A 23,039-nucleotide genomic window follows, 5' to 3' on the forward strand; every position below is an offset into this window, starting at 1 on the left:
GTGCCTCTAATCATCCAGGTACACTCTGATGGGTTACTAATAACATGTGCCATCCATCCGGTTTGTAGTTCTGGAGATTTTTCCTTCATGACTATGAAGAGGTACAGCAAATAAGATTCCATGATGAGGCACTCCTTTCTCCAGGATTTCATCTTTGAGCAATGATGTTTAGCTGAGATGGGTAATCCATATTTATGCTGGATTGATGTGCTTTGAGCTTTATATCCTGGCTGTATGAGGCAGGTAAGATCTTGCTTTGATTTGCTAGGTCCTGTTATTCTCCGATTTTGGCATTTCATTGAGGACTGGGCTATTTCTTTCTATATTAAACGATGCATTGATATCCCTTATCTTTAAGCTGTCTTTGGTTGTGAAACTTTTGGAGACTTATTGCCATGTATCAGGGTATCCATTTGTAGAAAAAGGTTATTGAGGAATGTGTTTTGTGCTCAGCTGTATTCATATCTGACCTCCTATGGTCTTTTGGAACATTGTCAGTTCAACTGGAGATTAATCCGCAGTATGGAGCAACCCTCATTACAGTGGTTAATGACCTTTTTATGGCAAGGAATAAACATACATATTCTGCGTTGGTCCATCTTGATCTCACCAGCCTTTGACACCATGCACCATGGGATGCTTACTGTGCACCTCAGATTGCACTGTGGTTGTTCGGCATTGTCCTTGAGTGGTTTGTCTGTTACCTTTCAGGGCATACTGCATTGAATAATATCCACATTCAGTCCACCAGGTTCTTATTAATTTGTGTATGGTGTACTCCATGGTTCAGTTTGTGTTTATGTTCCCAATCAAGGAGGTTATTGTAAGATGTATTTTTTTATTAGTCATATATTGATTACATCCCTCTCTCTCTTTGAAGTGTGTGTCTGATTTTTCAGCTTTTGAGGATTGCTTAGATTTGATTATTGACTTGCTTGTCTGTAATCATTTGAAGTTTAACTTGGCTGTACCTAAGACCAGAGCAGTACTTGTGCTTGTCACTGTCAGCCCATCTCATCATTGTCCTGTTGGTTACATGCAAGGGAATTATTCTGAATTTGTGTCTTGCATGTGAAGTTCTTGGTTACTGTTTTGGACAGTAGGCTGACACTGAAGGACTAGGCAATGGTCGTTGTCAGGACCTCTTATGTTCATGATGTTCTTCGTGTTTCACTGTTGCAGTCATTACATTTGGGTAATCTGCTGGCAGGTCGCCCTCAGTCAGCCTGATTAACAAAGTCTTGGGTCCTGCGTTGGTTACTGTCCCTTCTTCCATGACATCAGGCGTATAAAACATGCAGCCGACTGCAACAGTGAATACACTCGAACATCTACATTTATGGTAAGTGTACACAACTGTACTTTACAAATATAGTCCTGATCAACCTCTACATACCATATTCAGATAATGGTGATTAATGCTCTCATTTTGTCCTTTTTTAACTAGTGTAGTACTCTGTACCTTGGGCTTTCTGATGGTGATCTGGCCTGCCACTAATTAGATTCAGAATTACATGGCAAGTTTGTTGACTGGAGTGCCTTGATCATGTCATATCATGCCTGAGGTACAGGATCTGTGTTGCAGTTTACTGCCAGTTCTGTTTTTAAAATTCTTATCCTCACCTTTCATACCATATATAATTTGGTTCCTGTTTATGTGAAATAGTATCTGAGACCTTGTATCCCTGCTAGGCAGCTCATGTCATCATGTGAGATGGCTTCTAGCTGTTCCAAGGGAAGCTTCAAAGCATCACTTAAGATTGGGGAGTAAAGAAGTAACTGGGAACATGTTTTTTGGGAATGCAATGAGTTAGCAGATTTAAAAAAATTCCCTACAGTGTGCTGTCAGAAATACAGTAAAATCCCCGTTATCCGGGACTCAAGCAACCAGCATTTGATTGGCTCGTATGCCGGCATACGAGCCAATCAAAAATCGCAAAGCAGAGCCACTTCTACTCAATGCAGATTAAAATAATTAATCCTGTTGTACAGCATTATTATTAAAATGGTTACTGTATTCTAAATTTTGCAGCTGTCAGGCCTTTGTCATTAAGGACATTCATTTTGCTAAATACGGTTAATATTGGGAAGCATTTGAATTTGGTAAAAAACAAAATTATAATGAAGAATTGGTAATGGATGATTTAAAGTATTTTGTAGAAAATCGCTGGTAATTAGATTAAAGAAAAGTGAAAGAAACAGCACAGTGATACGCTAAAAAAGTTTTATGTGCATCTTCTCTAAAAGATTTTTACATTTTTTCAATTTATTATTTATTTATCCTTTGTTTACTGGGTTAGTCCCTCTACGTTATTAGTCTCTTTCTGGGGTATACCAGAGGAGGTATTTATACTACTAAGGGAAATTTGGCCAGGACATCAGGGGAACTTCCTGTACTGTTCTCACTAGGTGCTGTGGGATCTTTTACATCCACCTGAGCTACCACCAACTCAGGCAGGTAAGGCCTTGGTTTAATGTTTCATGCAAATGATGGCACAGTCTGGAGTGCAGCACCCTCCCCCCCACACACACACACTTATGCTGCACAGCAGTGTCAGCAATTGATCTGTCTGGTGTAGAAATAGGACCTACAGCCTTCTGCACTAAATGCAAGTGTGCTGCATACATTTTGTTTGGAAAATTTAGGGTTAGAAAATTACATAAATCACAAAGAAGAAAGAGTAATATAGATGGAAGTACAACACTTGGGGGTTTCACATGGAGATTGATTCATGGGAACCATTAACATTTGAAGGAGTTACGAAATGTAAACAGAGGGAGGATACTTTGTTCATATTGATGCTGTGCCATTAAAGTGTACTCAAGTTTAGGAGTTTTAATTCAAGACAAGGTTTTAGGTCTGAAGGATTAAGAACATCAGGAAGAAGTGATTGAATTTTGTTATTTAGTTAATGGACAATATGTATTGTGATGTGCATTTAATTCCAACAAACAACTGACAGTCCTGAATATTGCCTTGCAATTACCATAGCATTACTAGATAAAGATTTGCAATCATTTTGCAGGATAACGAAAAAAAATCATTGTAGAAACCAGCTCTTTGGTGTAGAGAGATAAAGCCACATTGTCTTGCAAGCAGCCTAAGTCCAAATAACGGCTGGTGTGCTTAAAAGACTATGTGGGGGGATAGAAGTGAGCAGCCACTGTCAGTTTGCCCATTCTGGTGATGGGGGTGCAAATTTAATTTCAAAACTGTTCCCAGGATGCAATGCATTTCACTTGTCCAAAAAAAAAAAAAGAAAACTGGAGGGCACTAGTTAGGCCCCTCATATTGTAGGGAGCCTTAGTGTATGTTCTCTGGAGGTGGAAGCCGGTCTTTTACACAAGACTTTTGTGATGAACAAGAAAGGGTGGGCCTTTGAGAACCATTCTAGCTTCATCAAGCCTCCACAAATCCCTAAGGATTTCAAAAATCAAAATTTTGACCTTTTAGACCCTGATGCCCCTCCTGACTCCTCAGGCACTGGTGGTGACTCTAAATCTAAAGTGTTACATAGATCATAGGTGCTTCCTCAGATTTGAAGCCAAAGGCTGGCATTATCACTTTACTCCCTTGCCCTTTGGTTTAGCTGCTACTCCCACAGTATTTGCAAAATGTCGAGTGCCAGTGTTAGCCCATTGTAGAACTGAAGGCATTCACTTATACCTATATCTGGGTAACTGCCACATCCAGTCTGTGTCTTTGGAGGCTTTACACTAGGCATTTAACTTGTACCCTGGAATGTTTTCAGAGACTGGATTTGTCCCTCATCCTACCAAAATCCAGTCTGACTCTGGCCATGTCAATAGTGATGTTCATCATATTGATCATTGCTGCAGTAGCCGTAGCTATATGAGTTATATCCTGCCAAGGATATAACAGCTGGACAGCTTCCAAAGCTTCAGGACACCTTCCACATGCCAAAACTGTCAAGCAGCTTGAGTTGAGCTGACTAAGACAAGTTTGAGCGCGAAGCCCTTCAGTGCTTTCATGCTGCCAAAGAGTACACTCCTCTGAGGCTTGAGAGGATTGACAGTCAGCTTGTGCTTTCCTTAGCTGGGTAGATAAGTTCCCTTTGGGGGGGGGGGGGATTTGCTTATTTTTTACTGATGTTTTATTACCTTTCTCTTCAGGAAAGTTATTTTAAACCTAAGAGTTTTGTATTTTAACAGATTGTCTCAGGACTGTAAAGTACTTTTAAATGGAGCACTCATTGTTTCTGTCAGTTTAAAAGTAGTGTTAACTAACTGATAAAATATTTTCTGTGGAGAAATTGTGTTTATTTTCCATTGTGGGGCTACCATAGTGCTTGTTTCTGTGTTTTTTTTTCTATCGAAAAAGTACCTTTTGTGTAGTTGTAGTTTTACTGGCATTTATTTGTTTTCCCCAGGTTAGACACGCCATTTTTAGCTTGACCACGGAACAGGTTTGTCAGTCCCACGGTTGGTGGTTCTTCCAGCCACAAAAAGAAAAACTTAAGCAAACAGCCTTTGCGACCACAGCAGGCCAGCAGTTTACCTAAGCAGCAGGTGATTGACTTTGCAGTAGCCATTTGATGGACCTCAGACCACTCATATTTTACCCCAGATCCTTCTGATGCAGCACAGACACATCCTCTGCGACTGCTGGGGTCCCCTTAGTGGGCAAGGGAAGAGCCACTGTTGTTGGTCCCAGGAGAGGGAACAGGGAAGGTTTCCCTGTAGTGTCAGGATGCTGTGCCCATCCCTGGGGAAGCAGAAGCTGCTATTAGTAACATGGTTAGCCCTATTTTTCCTGTCAGAAAGAAACCTAAAACCAAGCATGTATCTACTCCTCAAAGTTCTTTGGATAGGAGTAAGTTTACTGGTACTGGCTCAGGGTTTGATTCAGGCTATTGATCCTTCTTGTAGAGTAATTTCCAGTAAAAGAAAAAGAGATGCATCCTTTCCTGAAGAGATTCAACATTCTGAGCCTGAAAAATAAGATGCAAGTATGGATTCAGGGTTTTGTTCTCACATTTCTGATTCAGACTCGTGGAGAGCTCACTTTCTGATTCTCCCTGTGAGGGTTTCTCTTTCTCTGAAACTATTACGAGAATGTCCCATTGTTTTCAGTGGGAGAACACTGATGTTTCTCTATCTCTAAGAAAACACTATGCATTGTTACAGAAGGATTTTCCAGAACCTACACCCATTCCTCCTGTCTGGTTTAGAGGATGTGTCTTACTGCTTGTAGTTTTCCTTATAGTCAGCCAGCTATAACTAAAAAGGCAGATAAAGTTCCTCAGTATTTTAAATGTTTTGTACACTATTCCCAAACCTGATGCAGCAGCTATAACCTTACTTGACTCCTGCAGCTGAGCACTTAGTTAATTCCAATCCTGTTCTTCCCAAAAAGGATGGGAAAGTTATTGACAGGTATGGGGAAACAATGGATATTTCTGCGACTTTGAATTTCAGAATTTTAAGTTGTCGGGCTCATATGTTCGTTTATGTTGACACATTGTGAAAGTATGTGGAATGTTTTATATACAGTTTCTTCTTGTGAAGAAAAATCTGGTTTAAATAACTTAGTCTTTTCTATTGCACAGTCATTGTTTGCACTGTTATTGTTATTGTTATGCATATGTTAGTTTATGTTGACATGTTGTGAAAGTATGAGGAATGTTTTATATACAGTTTCTTCTTGTGAAGAAAAATCTGGTTTAAATAACTTAGTCTTTTCTATTGCACAGTCATTGTTTGCACTGTGTGTATGACTGTCAATACTTCCAGGGCTATAGCCACTGGTACTGTTTTAAAAAGGTTTACTTGGCTTCAATCTCAGAACTTCCCAGGTGATATAAAAATGTGATTTAAAATTCTCCCTTGGATGGAGTTTTACTGTTTAATATTTGGTCTCTCTGCTGCAGAGGTGATGAAAAAATGTGAAGAAAGGGGCAACTTGATCCAGGGAATCTCTCAAACTTTTTCATCCCTCATTTTCCAAATTGTCCAAGGCATTTTCTTTCTTTTCATTCAGTTGCAACTAAATAGTCTCAACAAAGTTCAGGTAAGCAGATGTCTAAGAATAAATGGCAAGGGTGCCCCAAAAACAAGACTTGAACCTCCCAAAACCAAGGACAGTCCTACAAGTCTTCAAGAAACCTTGTGTCCACCTCCCACTCTGGCCCCTTTTTTCTTCCAAAAAGTCTGAATCTCTATTTTTCTCTTGGCAACAGATTGATTCAGACATATGGGTTCTGAAAATCGTTCATCATGGTTACATTTGGCAGTGGGATGAAATTCCTCCTTTCCAGGGGATCATTCCCCATCCTCTTGATTAGGCTCTTTTGTTTCCTCTTTTTTTTTCATTACAGAATGATACAACCAGCTCCTCCTTCCCAGGTCGGGAAGTTTTTTTTTCAAGAATGTTCCTAGTGCCAAAGAAAGAAAATGCTTGGAGGCCTGTTCTGGATCTTTCTTTCCTAATCCTGTTTGTGTTAGTGCCCAAATTCAAAATGATGTCACTTCACAACCCATTACCTCTTATTCCTCTTTCAAGTTTCCTGGTAACCCTATACTTAAAAGATGCTTATCCCATTCCTATTCATCCATATGTCAGATGTTTCTTAAGGGTCTGTGTGACTGAATCACATTATCAGTTCTTTGTCTTACACTTAGGACTATCCACTGACCAGGAGTGTTCACTAAGTGTCTAGCTCCACTTGTAACCTATTACAGCCTACAGGGTATCCACATTTCCCATATAGACGACTTGTTTATCCTTGCAAAATCTTTTTCAAAGTATCAGGAATCTCTCTTGGAGGAGAGATTTCTTACACAAGTTGAGATTCCAAGAGAACATTCAGAAGTCTTTCTTGACTCCTTCACACAGGATTGTGTTCCTGGGATCTCAGTTAAACACCTCAGTTCAAAAAGATTTTTTTAACACAGGACAAAAAACGAAGATCTTTATTTAGGTCTATTTCTAAGGTTTTCCACTCAGACTTTGGTCGTTTTGAGGGAATACCTCAGGATTTTGGGTCTCATGGCATCTGTGAATGTTCTTTCATTTCACTGTTGAAGTATTCATTACACTTGGCATCTACTGCCAAGGGTGGCCCAGCGTCTGGCCAGTATACCAAAACCTTTAGGTTGCTTTAAGGTATGGAGTACTTCACACGTATGTTCCTCACATAGCATAGTGCATAAAGGTAATTTCCAGACTTACCATACTGTAGATGGATTCTCCTAAGCCTTCTGCTTGTCCTCCTGTTTTATGTGCCTTGTTAATGCATTTTGTAATTTTTCTAAGTCTCCAGACACTAAGCCCTGTGCTTCCAAGAAATCTAATAAATTCATTATGGTGCCTGAGGACTGTACATTTTTGTACAGGTGTCCTTCTGCTGACCCCTCTGTGGTGTCTGTAGCTTCTGACAAGCCCTGTCAATTGCTTACTTCTCCCAAGTTACTACCCACTGATAAAGATAACAGGACCATGGAAAGGCTAGGCAGGAAGGTTTACACCTCTGCTGCTTTGGCTTTTAGGGCTGTTAATTATCAGACCCATATGTCTTTTTATTTGTTGGCTGTCCTATCCCAGGCTTGTCAGGTTATTTCTGATCTTCCAGACTCTAAGGGTAAAACTTCTGCTCTTTCCCTGTTAGGGACTTCCTCCCAGGTGGCTTGTCATTTCATCAAGTGTAATTATGATGCAGCAGATGCTTCCTCTAGGGCTGCTGCTTTTGGGTCAGTGATGAGGAGGTATTCTTGGCTTCGGCTTGATCCTTTGCCTGATTATATTAAGGCCAAGTTGATGGATGCCTCTCTTGATAATAAACACTTGTTTGTGGAAACTGTTGCTGATATGTTTAAGTCCCTTCAGGATAAGGGTAAGGCTTTACAGGAACTTAAACGTGTGTTTGTTTCTCCTGTGCCTAAATTTCACAGAAATTACCCCCACTAAGCCAGCCTTTGTTCACAGGCAATCTCACCCTCCTCGTGAGGGTAAGAAGGGTGGCAAGCTTGCTCCTCCTGCTAAGGCTACTAAGACCACTGTGCCTCAGAAGTCTCCCTTTCCAGATAAACCAGGTGCTATCTGGCTATCTTATTCTTCCCAGAAACTTCCTCTTTTTCTTTGCATTTCTCTCTCTTCCTATTTGATTGCTTGGCTACAAATTACTCAGGATTCCTGGGTCCTGTCCATTATTTGTCAGGGGGATTTCATGGTTTGGAAATCCCTTCCCCCTTTTATGGGTGCTCCTCAGCCCCCTCAGGAATAGCTCTCCTTCTTTCCAGGGGTGCTTTGGGACCTTTTGACTCTGGGCGCTATTCAAGAGGAACCTGTGCCTCAAAGGGGGTGGGAGTTTTATTCCAGGATGTTTCTAGTACCCAGAAAGATAGTACTTGGAGACCAATTCTAGACCTCTATCATCTAAACACCTTTCTGAAGGTGACCTCCTTTCAAATGTTATCCCATCAGACTTTGTTTCCTTTTCTGCTTCCTCAGGCTTATATGGTGTCTCTGGATCTCAAGGATGCTTATCTCTGTATCCCAATCCATCCCCTTTTCAAGAAGTTTTTACATTTCTCTGCTTTGCCATTTGGTCTTTCTACTGCCCCAAGGGTATTCACCAAATGCCTCACTCCTGAAATTGCTTTTTGCAGAATTCAGGGTATCCAAGTGTTTCCTTAGCTGGACAACCTATTGTTTCAGGCATCTTTTCCAGATGTCCTGTTGCAAAACCTTCCCTTTGCCATTTCCCTTCTGCAAAGTCTGGGATTCACAATAAACTTCAAAACATCTTTTTTGACTCCTTCTCAAGCCAATGTTTTTCTGGGGTAAAGGATCCAGACAATGTCTGTGCTGGCATCTCTGCCTCCTCCCAAGGCCTTAACACTCATTTCTTTCTTTCAAACTCTTCTTCCTCTGGCCTTTGTTACAGATAGGGAGTTTCTGTGAGCTCTGGGATTCATGGCATCCACCATCCCTATGCTCCCTCTGGCCAAACTCCACATGAGAAAATTTCGGAGGTTTCTGAAATTGGTTTGGCTTCAGCATGTGCATCCCGTAGACTTTGTAGTTCCTCTTTTGCCTTGTCTCAACAAAAAACTTCACTGGTGGATCAGCAGTTGTCTCTGAATCCGGGGCTTCCCTTTCATCCCCCCTCTTCTCTTTTAGGAGCTATTCACAGATTCTTCAGACGTGGGATGAGGAGCAGCGTCTGGCTCCCCAAAAGTGCAGGGGGTGTGGTCACCTCTTCAACAGAAAGACCACAGTGATATCAAAGGTATGAGAGCTCTTCTGCTGGCATTTCAGGCTTTTCATCCTCTTTTCTCCCCAGGACCTCTCAAGATATTTACAGACAGTACCACAATGAAGTGGTATATAAACAAACTTTGGGAACAAGATCTTATCCTCTTTGCTGGTTGGCAGTGCTAGTGTGGGATCTTGCAGTCCAGTATCAAGTGACTTTTTAGGCAGTTTGCATTCTGTCAGGTCAAAATATTGTGGCAAACACTCTGAGCAAGTCGTTAACTCAGTCTCAAGGATGGATGCTTCGCAGATATGTTTCTGGACATTGTCCACCAGTGGGGTACTCCTTAAGTAGATCTCTTTGCCTCCCCTCTGAACAGACATCTTCCTCTGTTTTGTGCCAGAGTCCCAGGTCCACTGGTTTGGAAGGTGGATGCCTTATCTTTTTCCTGGAAGGGGGTGTTTCTTTATGCTTTCTCTCCTCTTCCCCTCATTCCAAAAATTGTGTTCAAAATTCAACCAGATGCTATCAAACTCTTGTTAGTGACTCCCTTTTGGCCAAGACAGCATTGGTTCCCTCTTTAGCATTTAGCCAAGGGCATTCATCACAAGTTACCTCACAGAGTTAGCCTACTCACAAGACAAGAGATCTCTCATCCATCCCCACCTATCCACTCTTCAGCTGACACTGTGGATGATAGGATTTTGATTCCACAGAGACACCTTTTTTTCTGAGGACGTGCTTAGGGTCCTGCAAGAGGCCAGGAAATCCTACTTGTCCAAATGGAAGAGGTTTTCTGTTTGGTTTCTTTCTCATGACCTGGATCCACTTTCTGTGGCTGTTCCTTTGGTTCTATCTTATCTGTGTGGATTGCTAAATGCTGGGTTGGCTTATTCTTCTGTTAATGCCCACTTCTTAGCTGTTTATGTTTGTCTGCATGTATCTCCTCTTTTAGCTTCTAGATTTGAAGCTAAACAATTCCTAAAAGGCGTCCTTCATATTAGGCCTCCCAGGAATCCTGTTGCTCCTCCCTGGGCTCTTAATTTTGTTTTGGAAAAATGGACTCAGGCTCCTTTTGAACCTGTAGCTTTTGCTTCCTTGTAACATTGTTCTTGGAAAAAGACTGTACTTTTGTTATCCCTTACTTCTGCCATACGGGTGTCTGAGCTTTTGGCTTGTCCTCCTGTTTTGGTGTTTCATAAGGGCAGGGTGTCCTTACATACTAATCCTTCTTTAATGCCCAAGCTGGTGAATGAATTGTCCCTTAATCATTCTATTCATGTGCCACTTTATTTCCCTTCTCAACAGTCTGCCAGTGAGAAGGTGCTGGACACATTGGATGTGCATAGAAATAAGACTATTAGAAAATCTGATCAGCTCTTTGTTTCCTTTCATCATAGGTCCTTAGAATAAGCTGTGTCCAAGCAGTTTATTTCTTCTTGAATCTCTAAAGCTATGTATTTTTGTTATTCCTTTCATGGTAAGAGCCTTCCTTATTCTTTTAAGACTCATTCTTCAAGAGCTGTGGCTATTAACTCCCTCCCTTCTTCCCCTGGTCCATTTCTCTTCTGGATGTACTGACTACCTTTGTTTTTTTTCCTTGGACTGGCAATCCTACTTGGGCTGTCAGTTCTGAGGATGGCACATCCTGACGTCACCTTTATGCCCTGTGCTATGCAAGGAGCATACTTGTGCCATACAGCATACCTTAAAGTAACCTAAAGACATTGGTATACTGGCTGAACACCAGGCTGCACCAGGTGAAATGAATACTGCAGCACTGAAGAGACGGAAGTCTACTATTATGGTAAAAGTTTACATAAATATACTTTCTCATGATATCCCTGGCGAGACTGCATATGAGAAGGATATAGTGGTATCTAAAACCTGTTTGTTCCCAGCATCAGCTACCCTTTAGCTTTTCAAATCCCAATGCTGGGGTTTGTCAGAAGAGAAATCTTTTTGTGGAGACACCATATCCTTAAATCCGGGTCTCCCTTTCTCTGTCTCTGCTGCAAGGCAGTCAGTCACCACAGAGGCTTTGGACTTTTGCTTGAGGAGCAGTTTCAGGATAGATAAAAGTGCATGGGATGTGGGACACCAAGGACAGGGACAAGCACATAAATATCAAGGAGGTGCTTGCCCTGATCAAGGCACTCAACTTTTTGACCTATCTTTGGTCTCCGGAACATCTTGAAGTGGTTACAGACAATACCACAGTCATGTAGTACATCAGCAAGCAAGGGGAAACAAGGTTGTACCACCTTTGCATACTAACCATGCTAGCTTGGGATATAGCTTCACAGCACAGTCTTACTCTACAGGCATCCTACATTACATCAGAGCAAAATTGTGTGGCAAACAAGCTGAACAGGGCCAAGATAGATGGAAATTAGATGAGATGGTCTTCCAAGATTTGATCTATCTGTGGAGAGTTCCTCAGATAAACCTCTTTGCCTCCTCTCTGTACAATCAACTTGCAGGATTCTGTTCCAGGATTCCATTCAAGAAGGCCTGGAAGACAGATGCCTTTTCTTTTCCTTGGATAACAATGCTCCTGTATGCTTTTCCACCCTTCCTAATAATATCCATGGTACTTCTGAAGATTCAGAAGGAATCCCCCAAGATCATTGTGGTGATTCCCTTCTGCCAGAGGCAGCCGTGGTTCCCCTTCTTTTGGAAATGACCAGTGGCAGTTATCCCAAGCTTCCTCACAGAGAGGATCTACTCACTCAAGAACAGGGTTGTTTGATACACCCCAACATCAGTCATCTTCAGTTGACTGCCTGGATGACAGGATCTTAATTACTTTTAGGCACCTGTTTACTGAGGACATGCAGCAGGTAGTAATGGAGACAAGAAACTTGCGACTGCATGCAACAGGTAGTAATGGAGGCAAGAAAGCTTGCTACTAGAAAATCATGTATTAGCAGATGGGAAGGGTTTTCTAGTTGGTGCCAACAACATAACCAGCACCCACTCAGGACTATTGTTCTCTGTTTTCACAATATTCATGTGGGTTACTAGGTTTACCTGTACAAAGCTGAATCACAGTGGTGCGATTGCTCATATGAGCGAATCGTAACCACGAAAATAAAAACAGCGACAGTTTTAAATGTTTGACAATCAGCAAATTGAAAAGCAGATTCGCTGATTTTCGAACATTAATATAAAAAAAAAATCTAATGAAGTGTAAAGATTCTAACTCCGGGATCGCACTACAGTGGGGAAAGGAACCATTTTCCGATCCCCACTATGGTGCAATCCGCCCCAAAATGTTGAATGTGCAATGAGCGAATGTCAGTGTGCAGTCACTCATTGCACATTCAAATCTTTTTCTGTTTGGCATTTGCAAACTGCCTTTCGGACAATTGCTGTTTGCCCATGTGCAATACGCACGCGACTGTAAACCGGGTTACTATACTATGGCCTTTCTTATTCCTCTGTCAAGGCTCATTTGTCGTCCATTTCAGCATGTCTGCCTGTAATCCTCCTCTTTCAATGCAGTCTCATGTCAAAATGTTCTTGAGAAGGCCGCCAAGAAAACCACTGACCCCTCCTTGGGATCTTAATTTTGTGTTAGAGAAGCTAATGCTTGCTGCATTTGAACCAGCTAATCTAGCTGACCTGAGGTTCCTAAAATGGAAACAGTTTTACTGATTGCTCTGACCTCTGCAAGAGTGGTGTCTGAGTTACAAGCTCTTTTGAGTTAACCCTATGTCATTTTCTATAGGGACAGGGTTTCTTCTTCAGTTTATGATTAAAGTGGTATCAGAGTTTATTGCAAGTCAAACTATCCATCTCCCCATTTTATTCCTTACCTAAAAATGCAGGAGAAAACATCCTCCATACCGTGGTTGTCCACAGACAACTCGGGTGCTGTCTCAACAGAACTAAATATTTCAGATCTTCAGATCAAATGTTCATTTCTTGTGAAGGTAAGAAGGGACAACCTGTGTCAAAACAGACTTATTTCCAAATGGTTGTTTAAGGCTATGTTATACTCCCCATAACAAAGCTATTCTAAGCTGGTTCAAGACCCACTCTACCAGGACCTTGGCCTCATCTGTGGCTTTTTGGAAAGGATTGTATTCTAGAAGCTGCTATTTTGTCCTCTGTACGTACTTTTACACAGCACTATAAGCTTGATTCCTTCTCTAGGCCCAGATCAAGTTTTGCTAAGACTATTCTCCAGGGGATCCTGGACTCTTCTCCTTCCAGTTCCCAAAAGTAGGCAGCTAAGGTAATCTACCCATGTAGTTAAGGCTACTGCAGCAGTGATCGATATAATGAACATAGCACAGTTGTGCAAGTTGAATTTACCATAGCAGTAGATGTTCAAATGATTGCTGCTGCAATAGTCACTCCCTCCTTCCATTCCCCTGTGTTATTTATTTATTTTTTTTGGTGCATTTTCTTATGCCATGATGTGGACATTTGTTATTTGTTGTTCCTAACATTGCCTTCATAGCCAGCCTTAGGCATAGGCCAACTAGGTGGTCGCCTAGGGCACCGCTCTAGCAGGGGCACTTTTTCAGCATTTATTTAATGTAGGTAGACCAGGATGGGGGCACTGGGTGGTGTGGTGGAGGGCGCCGTGGAACCCTTTTGCCTAGGGCACCAGTTGACCTAAGGCCACTCCTGATGGCCTTTTAAGGGCTTAAGCCTCCCTTTTTCTGCTGACAAGAAAGCTCTGAAGGGCTTTGCACCTGAACTTCATCTTTTAGTCAGGTTAGCGGAAGGTGCCTTGAAGCTTTGGAAGCTGGCTGACTGTTATATCGTTGGCAGGGACATAACTAGAATAGCTAAAGCTACTGCAGCAGTAATCATCATTCAGGCATCTACTGCTATGATAAGTTCAAGTTACACAACTGTACTGTGTTTAATAGTGGCTTTAATTTGCATGCCTCAGTATGCAACACTGCTCTGCATTTAGATAGTGTTATTCCAAAAGTAACAGCAGGTGTGTAACTAGTAAACCACTGTACTTAAAAAGCAGCTGAAATGTATTTTATGTTTTGTACTGGTTTTTTTTTTTTTTTTTTTTTTTAGGAAATTCAGCTAGTAAAGTCTCCAGAGGAACTAGAAGCCTTCATGTTGAAGCATGGTGAAAATATCATTGACACTTTAGGAGCTGAAGTTGACAGACTGGAAAAAGAACTGAAGGTAGGTTTAAAGTAACTACAAGATAATTTAAGTTTTATAACTCTTGACTCTATTGATGCCTTCATTTCTGGAATATTCCTCCCTGAATATACTCAGGTATGTCCAAGTATATGTAGTATGGAAAAGCATGATTGTTATTTTTCTAGGCATTCAACACATCCTTTCCGTTGTGATCCAAATGTAAAAAAGGCCATTTTACCAGTCTGCTAAGGCTCTTGACACTTTTAGCATGGTATAACAGGATGCAAAATAAAATGCATTTTTTCTGATTTTACTAAGCGTCTAAAAACCCTAGCTCAGAATTTTTGCCTTTCTCATATTTTTCCTGTAATCTGCTGTTACAACACTTGCATACACACTTGCATATTGCAAGGCATATTCTACTATTTAGTTCAGTTTTTGTGAAACCTCAATGATGCCATTTATCCCTACAAATGAATTCTCATGACATCTATCGTTGTTTCAGTTGACTGAAGTATTTAGATCAATTTCTTCTGGCCTTGTTGGCCTCAGTCTGTATAAGAAATGGAGAGTATTGGTTGTTTTAACTTCAACTCCATCTTCTGTGAGTTTACAATTGATTGTCTACTTTCCCCAATGCATACAAGTATCTCTTATCTTTGAGGTTATTGGAATTTCCCTCTATGTGAGGTATGCCTGTAAAGAGCATTAATCAATCATGATTTTTTTTTCATGCTACTCCGTATAATATTCATGCTTATTAAGTAACATAATTCAGCAAGTAGTTAATTTTTTCTTAGCTTCTGCCTAGATTGTAAATTGGTTACATTTACTATTCTCATTTTGCTTGAATATTTTCAGAACCATATAGTATGTTTCCATGACCAGAGTAGGAGACAAAAACACAGTGTGCTTTTTCCTTCTATACCTAGGCAACAAACTCAGATCCTACTTTTTCCAAAATAATTTTGTGAAACCATAGCAAGACAACATCAAAAAGCCCTTTGTGAAATCTTAAAATGTTTTCAGTAGGTTCCTAGGCAAGATCAAATACCTGCATAATATAATATTACTTGCACTTCATCTTCACAAAAAGGCTGAGTAAAATAAGGGGACTCAGTACAAAATACTGGACTGCATTCATAGTTATTCGGCTTAAATGCAGTGAGTATGTGTTTGGGCTGAGTGTTTGGCCTAATGAGCACAACCAAGGCACAATTCTGAGACATTAGCTATGCTTAGGCATGGCTGTGATGTCCCAACCACTGGCCCAGTAATCAAGGCACCTCAATCCTCACCACTAGTACCACTGGGGGACGTACACTGGGAGGATGACAAGTACACACACAGTATTTCCAAATGCAGTTCACTGCATCAAGTGCAATTTCTCTTAAGAGACAGAGACCCCAGTCAGTCCAGGGCTGGTTTCTCCCTCTTTCTCCAGATCCCCATTGACACGGCTATCGAGTTGAGATCTCAGCTGAGTGGCCAAGCCAAAACTTCCAGCATCCTCTCTGTCCAACCAGTGCTTCGTGTCCCTGCCCAAGTAGCTGACACACACACACACACACACACACACACACACACACACACACACACACACACACACACACACAACTGGGAAGGGCTGGCACAGGTTTACTAGCCATGCCCCCTTTTGCCCTGAGTATAAGGTAGTTATCACTGCCACCAGCTGGCTCCTTATCAGCTACTTTAAGGCCCTCAACAAAGGGTGTCCAATCCTACTGTGTAATGTTACTATTAATACAAATGGTAGTCTGACCAAGAGCATGGCTATTAGGAGTGGCCTACACAGTGCCATCAAATAAATATGCAAGTGCTCTCAGAACTTAAATATTTCTAGACAGTCCAGCCACAATGAAAGGTTTAAATATATATATAATAATAAATATTAAAAGAACAAGAAAATACTCCGTATATATTTGCAGTGGCAACAGAGTTCAAAATCATGGGAAATATTTAAAACAACATTGCAGAACAGTCTGAAATCAGTAAAGAAAAATATCTAGGCTACACTTTGCTGTATTCCTGACTATATCTAAGAAAATTACTATAACCTAGTACACTTACTTAATTAGAGTAGTATGGCAGATATGGTGAATATATCCTCTAGCTGATTTTGCCAGGTCAAAGGCAGAATACAGAATGCTCAAGTCTCTCTCAGAGACTTCTTAAATTAATATCTCAAATATTACTGCTGGGAAAGCTTGCAGAATGACATCATTTCTTGTCATCTGACTCTATTCCAAGTAAACTCCCCACACTGCTGAAAGCTAGCAGTATTTAGCATCTATCTGTGAAAATACATATACAAGGCCTTTTCCTCAGATCTTTGCAGATACTGGAAGTCCTAAAACATTTCCAAGACAATACACAAAACTTCTCAGTACAGACATTGTGTTTGTTGCTGCACTGAAACTGAAAGATAACAATTTTTTATGGCCTGGCCATAAAGTAATTTAAATTCAGTTATTTTTCTGAAGTTAACCTCTTATATTCCAGTTTCCCCTGTTAAAATATATACATTTAAACAGTTACAATACTGTATGTACATTTCTGTTCTATTCCAGTAGGGTACACTGTGGATACATTTCAGATATCACTTTGCAAAGTACGTCTTCAGCACATGTCTGTACAAAACATAGTCGAGAAACCAAAAAACTGTAGAACCAGAGCAACCACAGTGAAGGAAAACAAACAGCTTTATTGACAAATATTCACGTTGAGCGCTTTCTTCCCCTAAAGTTACAAGGGACTTCCTCAGAACAAAATTCAAAACCCCAACCCAGCCTTTTATAATACTCAATTGTCACTGATTGAATAATTAGTATTAATTAAAAACTTCACATCAAAAAAGATTTTACATCAAAAGAATACATTTTAAAATCACTTTAAAATCAGATTTGACCTACACACCAGTTAATCCCACATTAAATTTCATAAATAAAAAATGTAACTTCATAGAAAATGTTGCTTCTTAAAAATGCATGTATAAGTTCAACCTAAAATGTTTTTAACTTTAAAATACTGGTTATACTAATGGCTTTGTTAATTCCTGGATACGTGGTGGCATCAAGTTTCAACTGCGATCTTAGTTCACTGACAACTAAATGTACATCCAGACTTTTACCCTGTGGATCTTTTTGTAGGTGTTAAATTACCAAACATTTAAAAGTATGGTCCCCTTCATTCATTCAAATGTCTGGCTAATGCATTTGTCTGCCTACCATGCCTGATATCTAGTAGGTACTCCCCTGTACGATTTTTGAAATACCTACTAGTTTTGCATATACAAAATATAGGACAATCCTGGTATTTCGTAATATATACGATGTTCTGAGTGTTACAATGTTATAATGTCCATTAATCATTATCGTTTTTCCATTCAGAACAAACTTGTCACCTGTCTCAAGAATGTGTGGACAAAAATTACACCTCTTGCATTTAAAATTCCCTTTACTTCTTTTGCTGACATTCACTGTGTTATGTTTACCCATTTCCAGAATGTTTTTAAAGGACCTATCTTTTTTATACATTATTTTTGGTCTCTTTCCTATTTTTTGTCCCACATTTTGATCCAATTGTAGTATATACCAGTTGGTAAAAATTGTATCAACAACTTTCCATGCATCTTGATTAAAAGTTGTTATGAAGGCTATATTAAAATATTCCGTCTTGTTATGTAACTTCAAAATGTTACCCTCATCACTGGCACTGTTAACATTGTTCAAGATTGGCTTGTATGTGCCATTATTGCACTTATGTACAATCACCTCACTAATGTCATCCAATAATTCCTGGGGATACCCTCGGGCCTTAAACATTTTCAAAATAAATTGAATTTTGTCCAAGAAGGTGGTATCCGAGCTCACCATCCTGGTACCAACTGTCCCTTTACTATTGACTTTTTTTGAAAATAAGGATGTGCACTAGTGAATTCTAGATATGAATTCGAGAAAGTTGGTTTACTGTATATTCCAGATTCCAAACTATTCTCATCAGTAATGGTTAGATTTACATCCAAGTATGATATACTAGTTTTACTGTGTTTGTGTGTAAAGTTTAAAAAACTCACGGTACTATTTATATAATCATAAAATTGGCACAGTTCATGCTCATTGCCCTTCCAAATAATGAAAAGGTCATCCAAAAATCTTGTATAATACAGAATATTGGAATGATATTCACCTCGTAACAATGGTATATACAAGCCAATCTTGAACAATGTTAACAGTGCCAGTGATGGGGGTAATATTTTGGAGTTACATAAGACGGAAAATTTTAATATAGGCATCATAACAACTTTTAATCAAGATACATGGAAAGTTGTTGATACAATTTTTATCAACTGGGATATACTACAATTTGATCAAAATGTGGGACAAAAAGTAGGGAAGAGACCGAAAATAATGTATAAAAAAGATAGGTCCTTTAAAAACATTCTGGAAATGGGTAAACATAACACCGTGAATGTTAGCAAAAGAAGTAAAGGGAATTTTAAATGCAAGAGGTGTAATTTTTGTCCACACATTCTTGAGACAGGTGACAAGTTTGTTCTGAATGGAAAAACAATAACGATTAATGGACATTATAATTTTTACACTCAGAACATCGTATATATTGTGAAATGCCAGGATTGCCTATATTTTATATAAGGCAAAACTAGTAGGTATTTCAAAAATCGTATAGGGGAGCACCTACTAGATATCAGGCATGGTAGGCAGACTAATGCATTAGCCAGACATTTGAATGAATGTAGGGACCATACTTTTTAAATTTTTGGTAATTCAGCACCTACAAAACGACCCACAGGGTAAAAGTCTGGATGTACATTTAGCTCTCAGTGAACTAAGATGGCAGTTGAGACTTGATGCCACCACTTATCCAGGAATTAACAAAGCCATTAGTATAACCAGTATTTTATAGTTAAAATACATTTTAGGTTGAACTTATACATGCATTTTTAAGAAGCAACATTTTCTATGAAGTTACATTTTTTATTTATGAAATTTAATGTGGCATTAACTGGTGTGTAGTCAAATCTGATTTTAAAGTGAATTTAAAGTATATTATTGTGATGTAAAATCTTTTTTGATGATTCTTTTTGAAGTGATTTTTTTTTTAATTAATACTAATTATTCAATCAGTGACAATTGAGTATTATAAAAGGCTAGGTTGGAGTTTTGAATTTTGTTCTGAGGAAGTCTCTTGTAACTTTAGGGGAAGAAAGTGCTCAACGTGGATATTTGTTAATAAAGCTGTTTGTTTTCCCTCACTGGTGTTGCTCTGGTTCTACATGTCTGTACAAACCATCTTATATGACATACAGCTTCAAGACACTTGCAACACAAACATCTTATATGAATCATGTTGATATTCATAAATGACATATAATTTATTTACAAAATTCCAGATAGTTGAGCTTGGCAGTACTTTCTTCTATATAAATCTTGTTAATATTCACAAATGACATATAATTATTTACAGAACTCCAGGTAGCAGTGGCAGTACCTCCTTTGTCACAGGCTGTTTGAACCAGTTTAAGACAAACCTAAGCAGGCAAGGCAGTAATGGACATGAATGAGGAATGTGTGAAATATCCATGACTATCGTACGTAAATGAGGAGCTTTTCCTGACTTTAAGAAATCTGTTGTCCATTTTTGCATTTAAAGGTTATAAAAAGCAAAGCCTCACCATTCCTATCCACTTTGCAATCAGCGAAGATGGTCGTTTTCACTGCCAGCTTAGCTGTCTTCCATTTTGAGATGCTCATTTTGTTCTCCCCAGAACCAAGTATGCCAAGCACTTTTGATGGTCTGAGAATACAGAGATCTAAGTAAAGGTTAACCTATCTGAACTTTGCTGAGCTGGAAAACTTGGACAGGTTTAGAGTAGACAGGGATATAATATGTGCTTTGCTGAGTTTGTATGGCCAACAAACAGGATCTGGGTGAATTCATGGCCTTCTATACCCCTGGATACCAAGGTATGTATAACCCTCTGTATGCTTGCTAGGAGCCCCCACCAGAGACAAACTGGGGACCATATCTTACAGGGTTCTGCTTCGAGAATACTTCAGCATTTCTTTGACATAGTTTTGGCTTATGTAGACCAGTGTATCTGTTTCCCAATGTGACCTCAAGACCAAACCAGTATCATGTGTGTTTTTAACAAGATGGCACACTTTCCTAAGGTGTTTTGTGTGATGGATTGTACTCTTGTTGCTGTTAGGGCCCCATCTGGACCGTGGAGGAGGTGGGAGTACTGGAACAAGAAGGGCTACCATTCCATTATTGTGATGTATGGAGGTACATCACCAAAGTGTCAACCCAGCATCTTGGCAGTGTCCATGAGTCCCATATTTGGCACACACACTTACTGTATGGCCTCTTTTTACATGGTAGGATTCCTTATGGCCACCTAGTTGATAACTGCAATCTGTTATACTGTTTCTAACCATAGTCATTTCTGTACCTATACAGTGGCCTGGGTAGTAATCACATTCTCCCCTTTTTATGCGTCTCCTCCCTGTTTTGTTTTCCACATGACACAGGCTACATACTCGAACCTTGGTTAATGACACCAGTCTGTAACCTCAAAGGAGCTGCTGAGGAGTGCTTCAACTGCACCCTGTTCTAGATAGAAAGTCATTGAGTGAGTGTTTGGCCTGCTGAAAGCCGATTTCCATTGCCTGAACAAGTCATTTGGGGGATACCCGGATACTGCATGCAGAATCTTTACTGCCTGCTGAGAACATGGTCATGCATTAGTATGATACACAACTTCCGCAACCAGTCACTTTTAGTTGCAGTGCAGCTCCCTGTGTCATTTCTCCCACCAGTGATGACAGCAATGGTGACCAGCTAATGGCAGTAGCAGGGTAACCCCTCAGGCAGGCTTGTACATCTTATACTGCTGTGCAAATGAAGAGACTGCATTTTGTCCATAGCTATGGGCCGTGACATTCACTTTATGAGAGCTGGAAAACACGCATACAACACTTGATGCACGCAGTGGTACTTGTTTGCTGTGATAAGTGGTGCATGGTCAACTTACACTGTACTTCAGACATTTCTCCTTATATCAAGATTTTTTTTGTATAATGTATTGGCAATCATCATTTGTACAGTGGCAAAAGTAGTAGTTATATTGGCAGGCTTAGAAGTGTAGAATAGCAGGAGTTATGAAACATGCTTAGAGCTGTAATATGATTGTTTCATTGTGCTGTCACTTACATAGTATAATGAATTTACGTCTGCACAGAAAAAATACTTGCTTTGAAAAAATAGTCTGTGTTTTATACTTTTTATAGTGTTTATTTTTCCCATTGCTATTGTCTGTTTACTGTTTTGGCCCTGTCTGAAAAGTGACTTTTGGTTGAGTATTGTCTATGTTACTGATGTTCAAAATATCACTTACATTTGGTGGGTGTCATACACATTGTCCCATAGATCATGATCACATGCTGGCATGTGAGCTTAATGCTGAGCTGCTCCAGTGACGGGATCTACTGGATGCAGGAGAACCTCTTGACATTGACCTAGACTGAGGTGCCCTACCATGAGATGTGGAAGTCTGACTAGGCCTGGCTGCATTTTTCTTAAGAGAATCCACATGAATGCCTGCATCACTTTCTTAAGACACTTGTAATCAGTCTACTCATCCCACCACAAGTGCAGACAGTCCTTCATACACATCCAGCTTTATTCCCAATGTGTGACTGACAAGTCTTTACTAATGTGCGCATGAAGGCTAACATGGATGCTGTGTGTCTGCAGTCATACTACACTTCAAAATCATCATAGCCCTGTCCCTGGCCTCCACCATTCCCATGTACAAGGGAAATTCCTAATGTATTCTCTGCATCACTATTATCTCTGCTTGCCTCTCAGTGACAGTAGCCTGGTGTGCTGGGCAGCAAGCCAGGGCCTTGTGTGTCTCTCTCAAGTTAACTGTGAAGTATGTCTTTGCTGGCACTTCTGTTTACAAGTGTGATGGTGGTTACTGCTACCTCCAAAGGGTAGTCTCTTCATCAAGGAGTTCAGGCTGTACACAAGAAACAGATATTACCCTACATGGTGTCACCCCCTCTACTGTAATGTAATTTCCTCATTCTTCTGAGTGGTGTGTGAGCTTGTGTCACTGTCTGCAAAGTTCCGTATGTGCTGTGGGGTGTAGGAAGCTGCCAGTACACTTTGTGACTGTGTGCCACTCTCCTCAGGCTGTTCATATGCCAACAGCAGCTTGATGTACTGAAGCACAGGATGTGGTTGTTTCTGATGCTGATCCTGTAAAGAAATTTGTCAAGGAGTTGCTAAAATGATCTGTGATGGGTAGAATAATTTTTACTGAAAGATATGATTGCCACACTTACCATACATTGTTTCTCAAGTGTGTGCCACACCTGACATTGATGAAGTACCTGATGATGAAACACATAAGAGCTGTATGTACACAGATATCATGCTAAGTACATTTCACCATAATTTAGGAAAACCAATTGCACAAAGTGCCTGACTTTGTTGTTTATTTAACATTTGTTTACCAGGAAAGTCTGACTTAGAACGAAGCCAGTTTTCAGCGGAGGCCCGGGGAGCAATGATCCAGATGCATGTCTTTATTATCTGTATATATATTTTGTTGCAAGTGTCTGAATGTATTGGTGTGAATAC

The 23,039-nt window shown here is 40.0% G+C and overlaps 1 protein-coding gene across 3 annotated transcripts in view; it reads left to right on the forward strand.

Moving 5' to 3' along the window:
- The window catches only part of SLC30A9 (solute carrier family 30 member 9), a 1,654,027-nt gene that overhangs the window by 1,541,459 nt on the left and 89,529 nt on the right, over positions 1 to 23,039 (forward strand). For all 3 annotated transcript variants that reach the window (XM_044061511.1, XM_044061513.1, XM_044061512.1), the window contains one exon: positions 14,271 to 14,384. In XM_044061511.1, coding sequence (XP_043917446.1) covers positions 14,271 to 14,384 — 114 coding nt within the window. The remainder of the gene's footprint in view (positions 1 to 14,270; positions 14,385 to 23,039) is intronic.

This window comes from Protopterus annectens, chromosome 2.part0 (genome assembly GCF_019279795.1).
Source record: "Protopterus annectens isolate FY-2018-M chromosome 2.part0, PAN1.0, whole genome shotgun sequence".
Classification (NCBI taxonomy): domain Eukaryota; kingdom Metazoa; phylum Chordata; order Ceratodontiformes; family Protopteridae; genus Protopterus; species Protopterus annectens.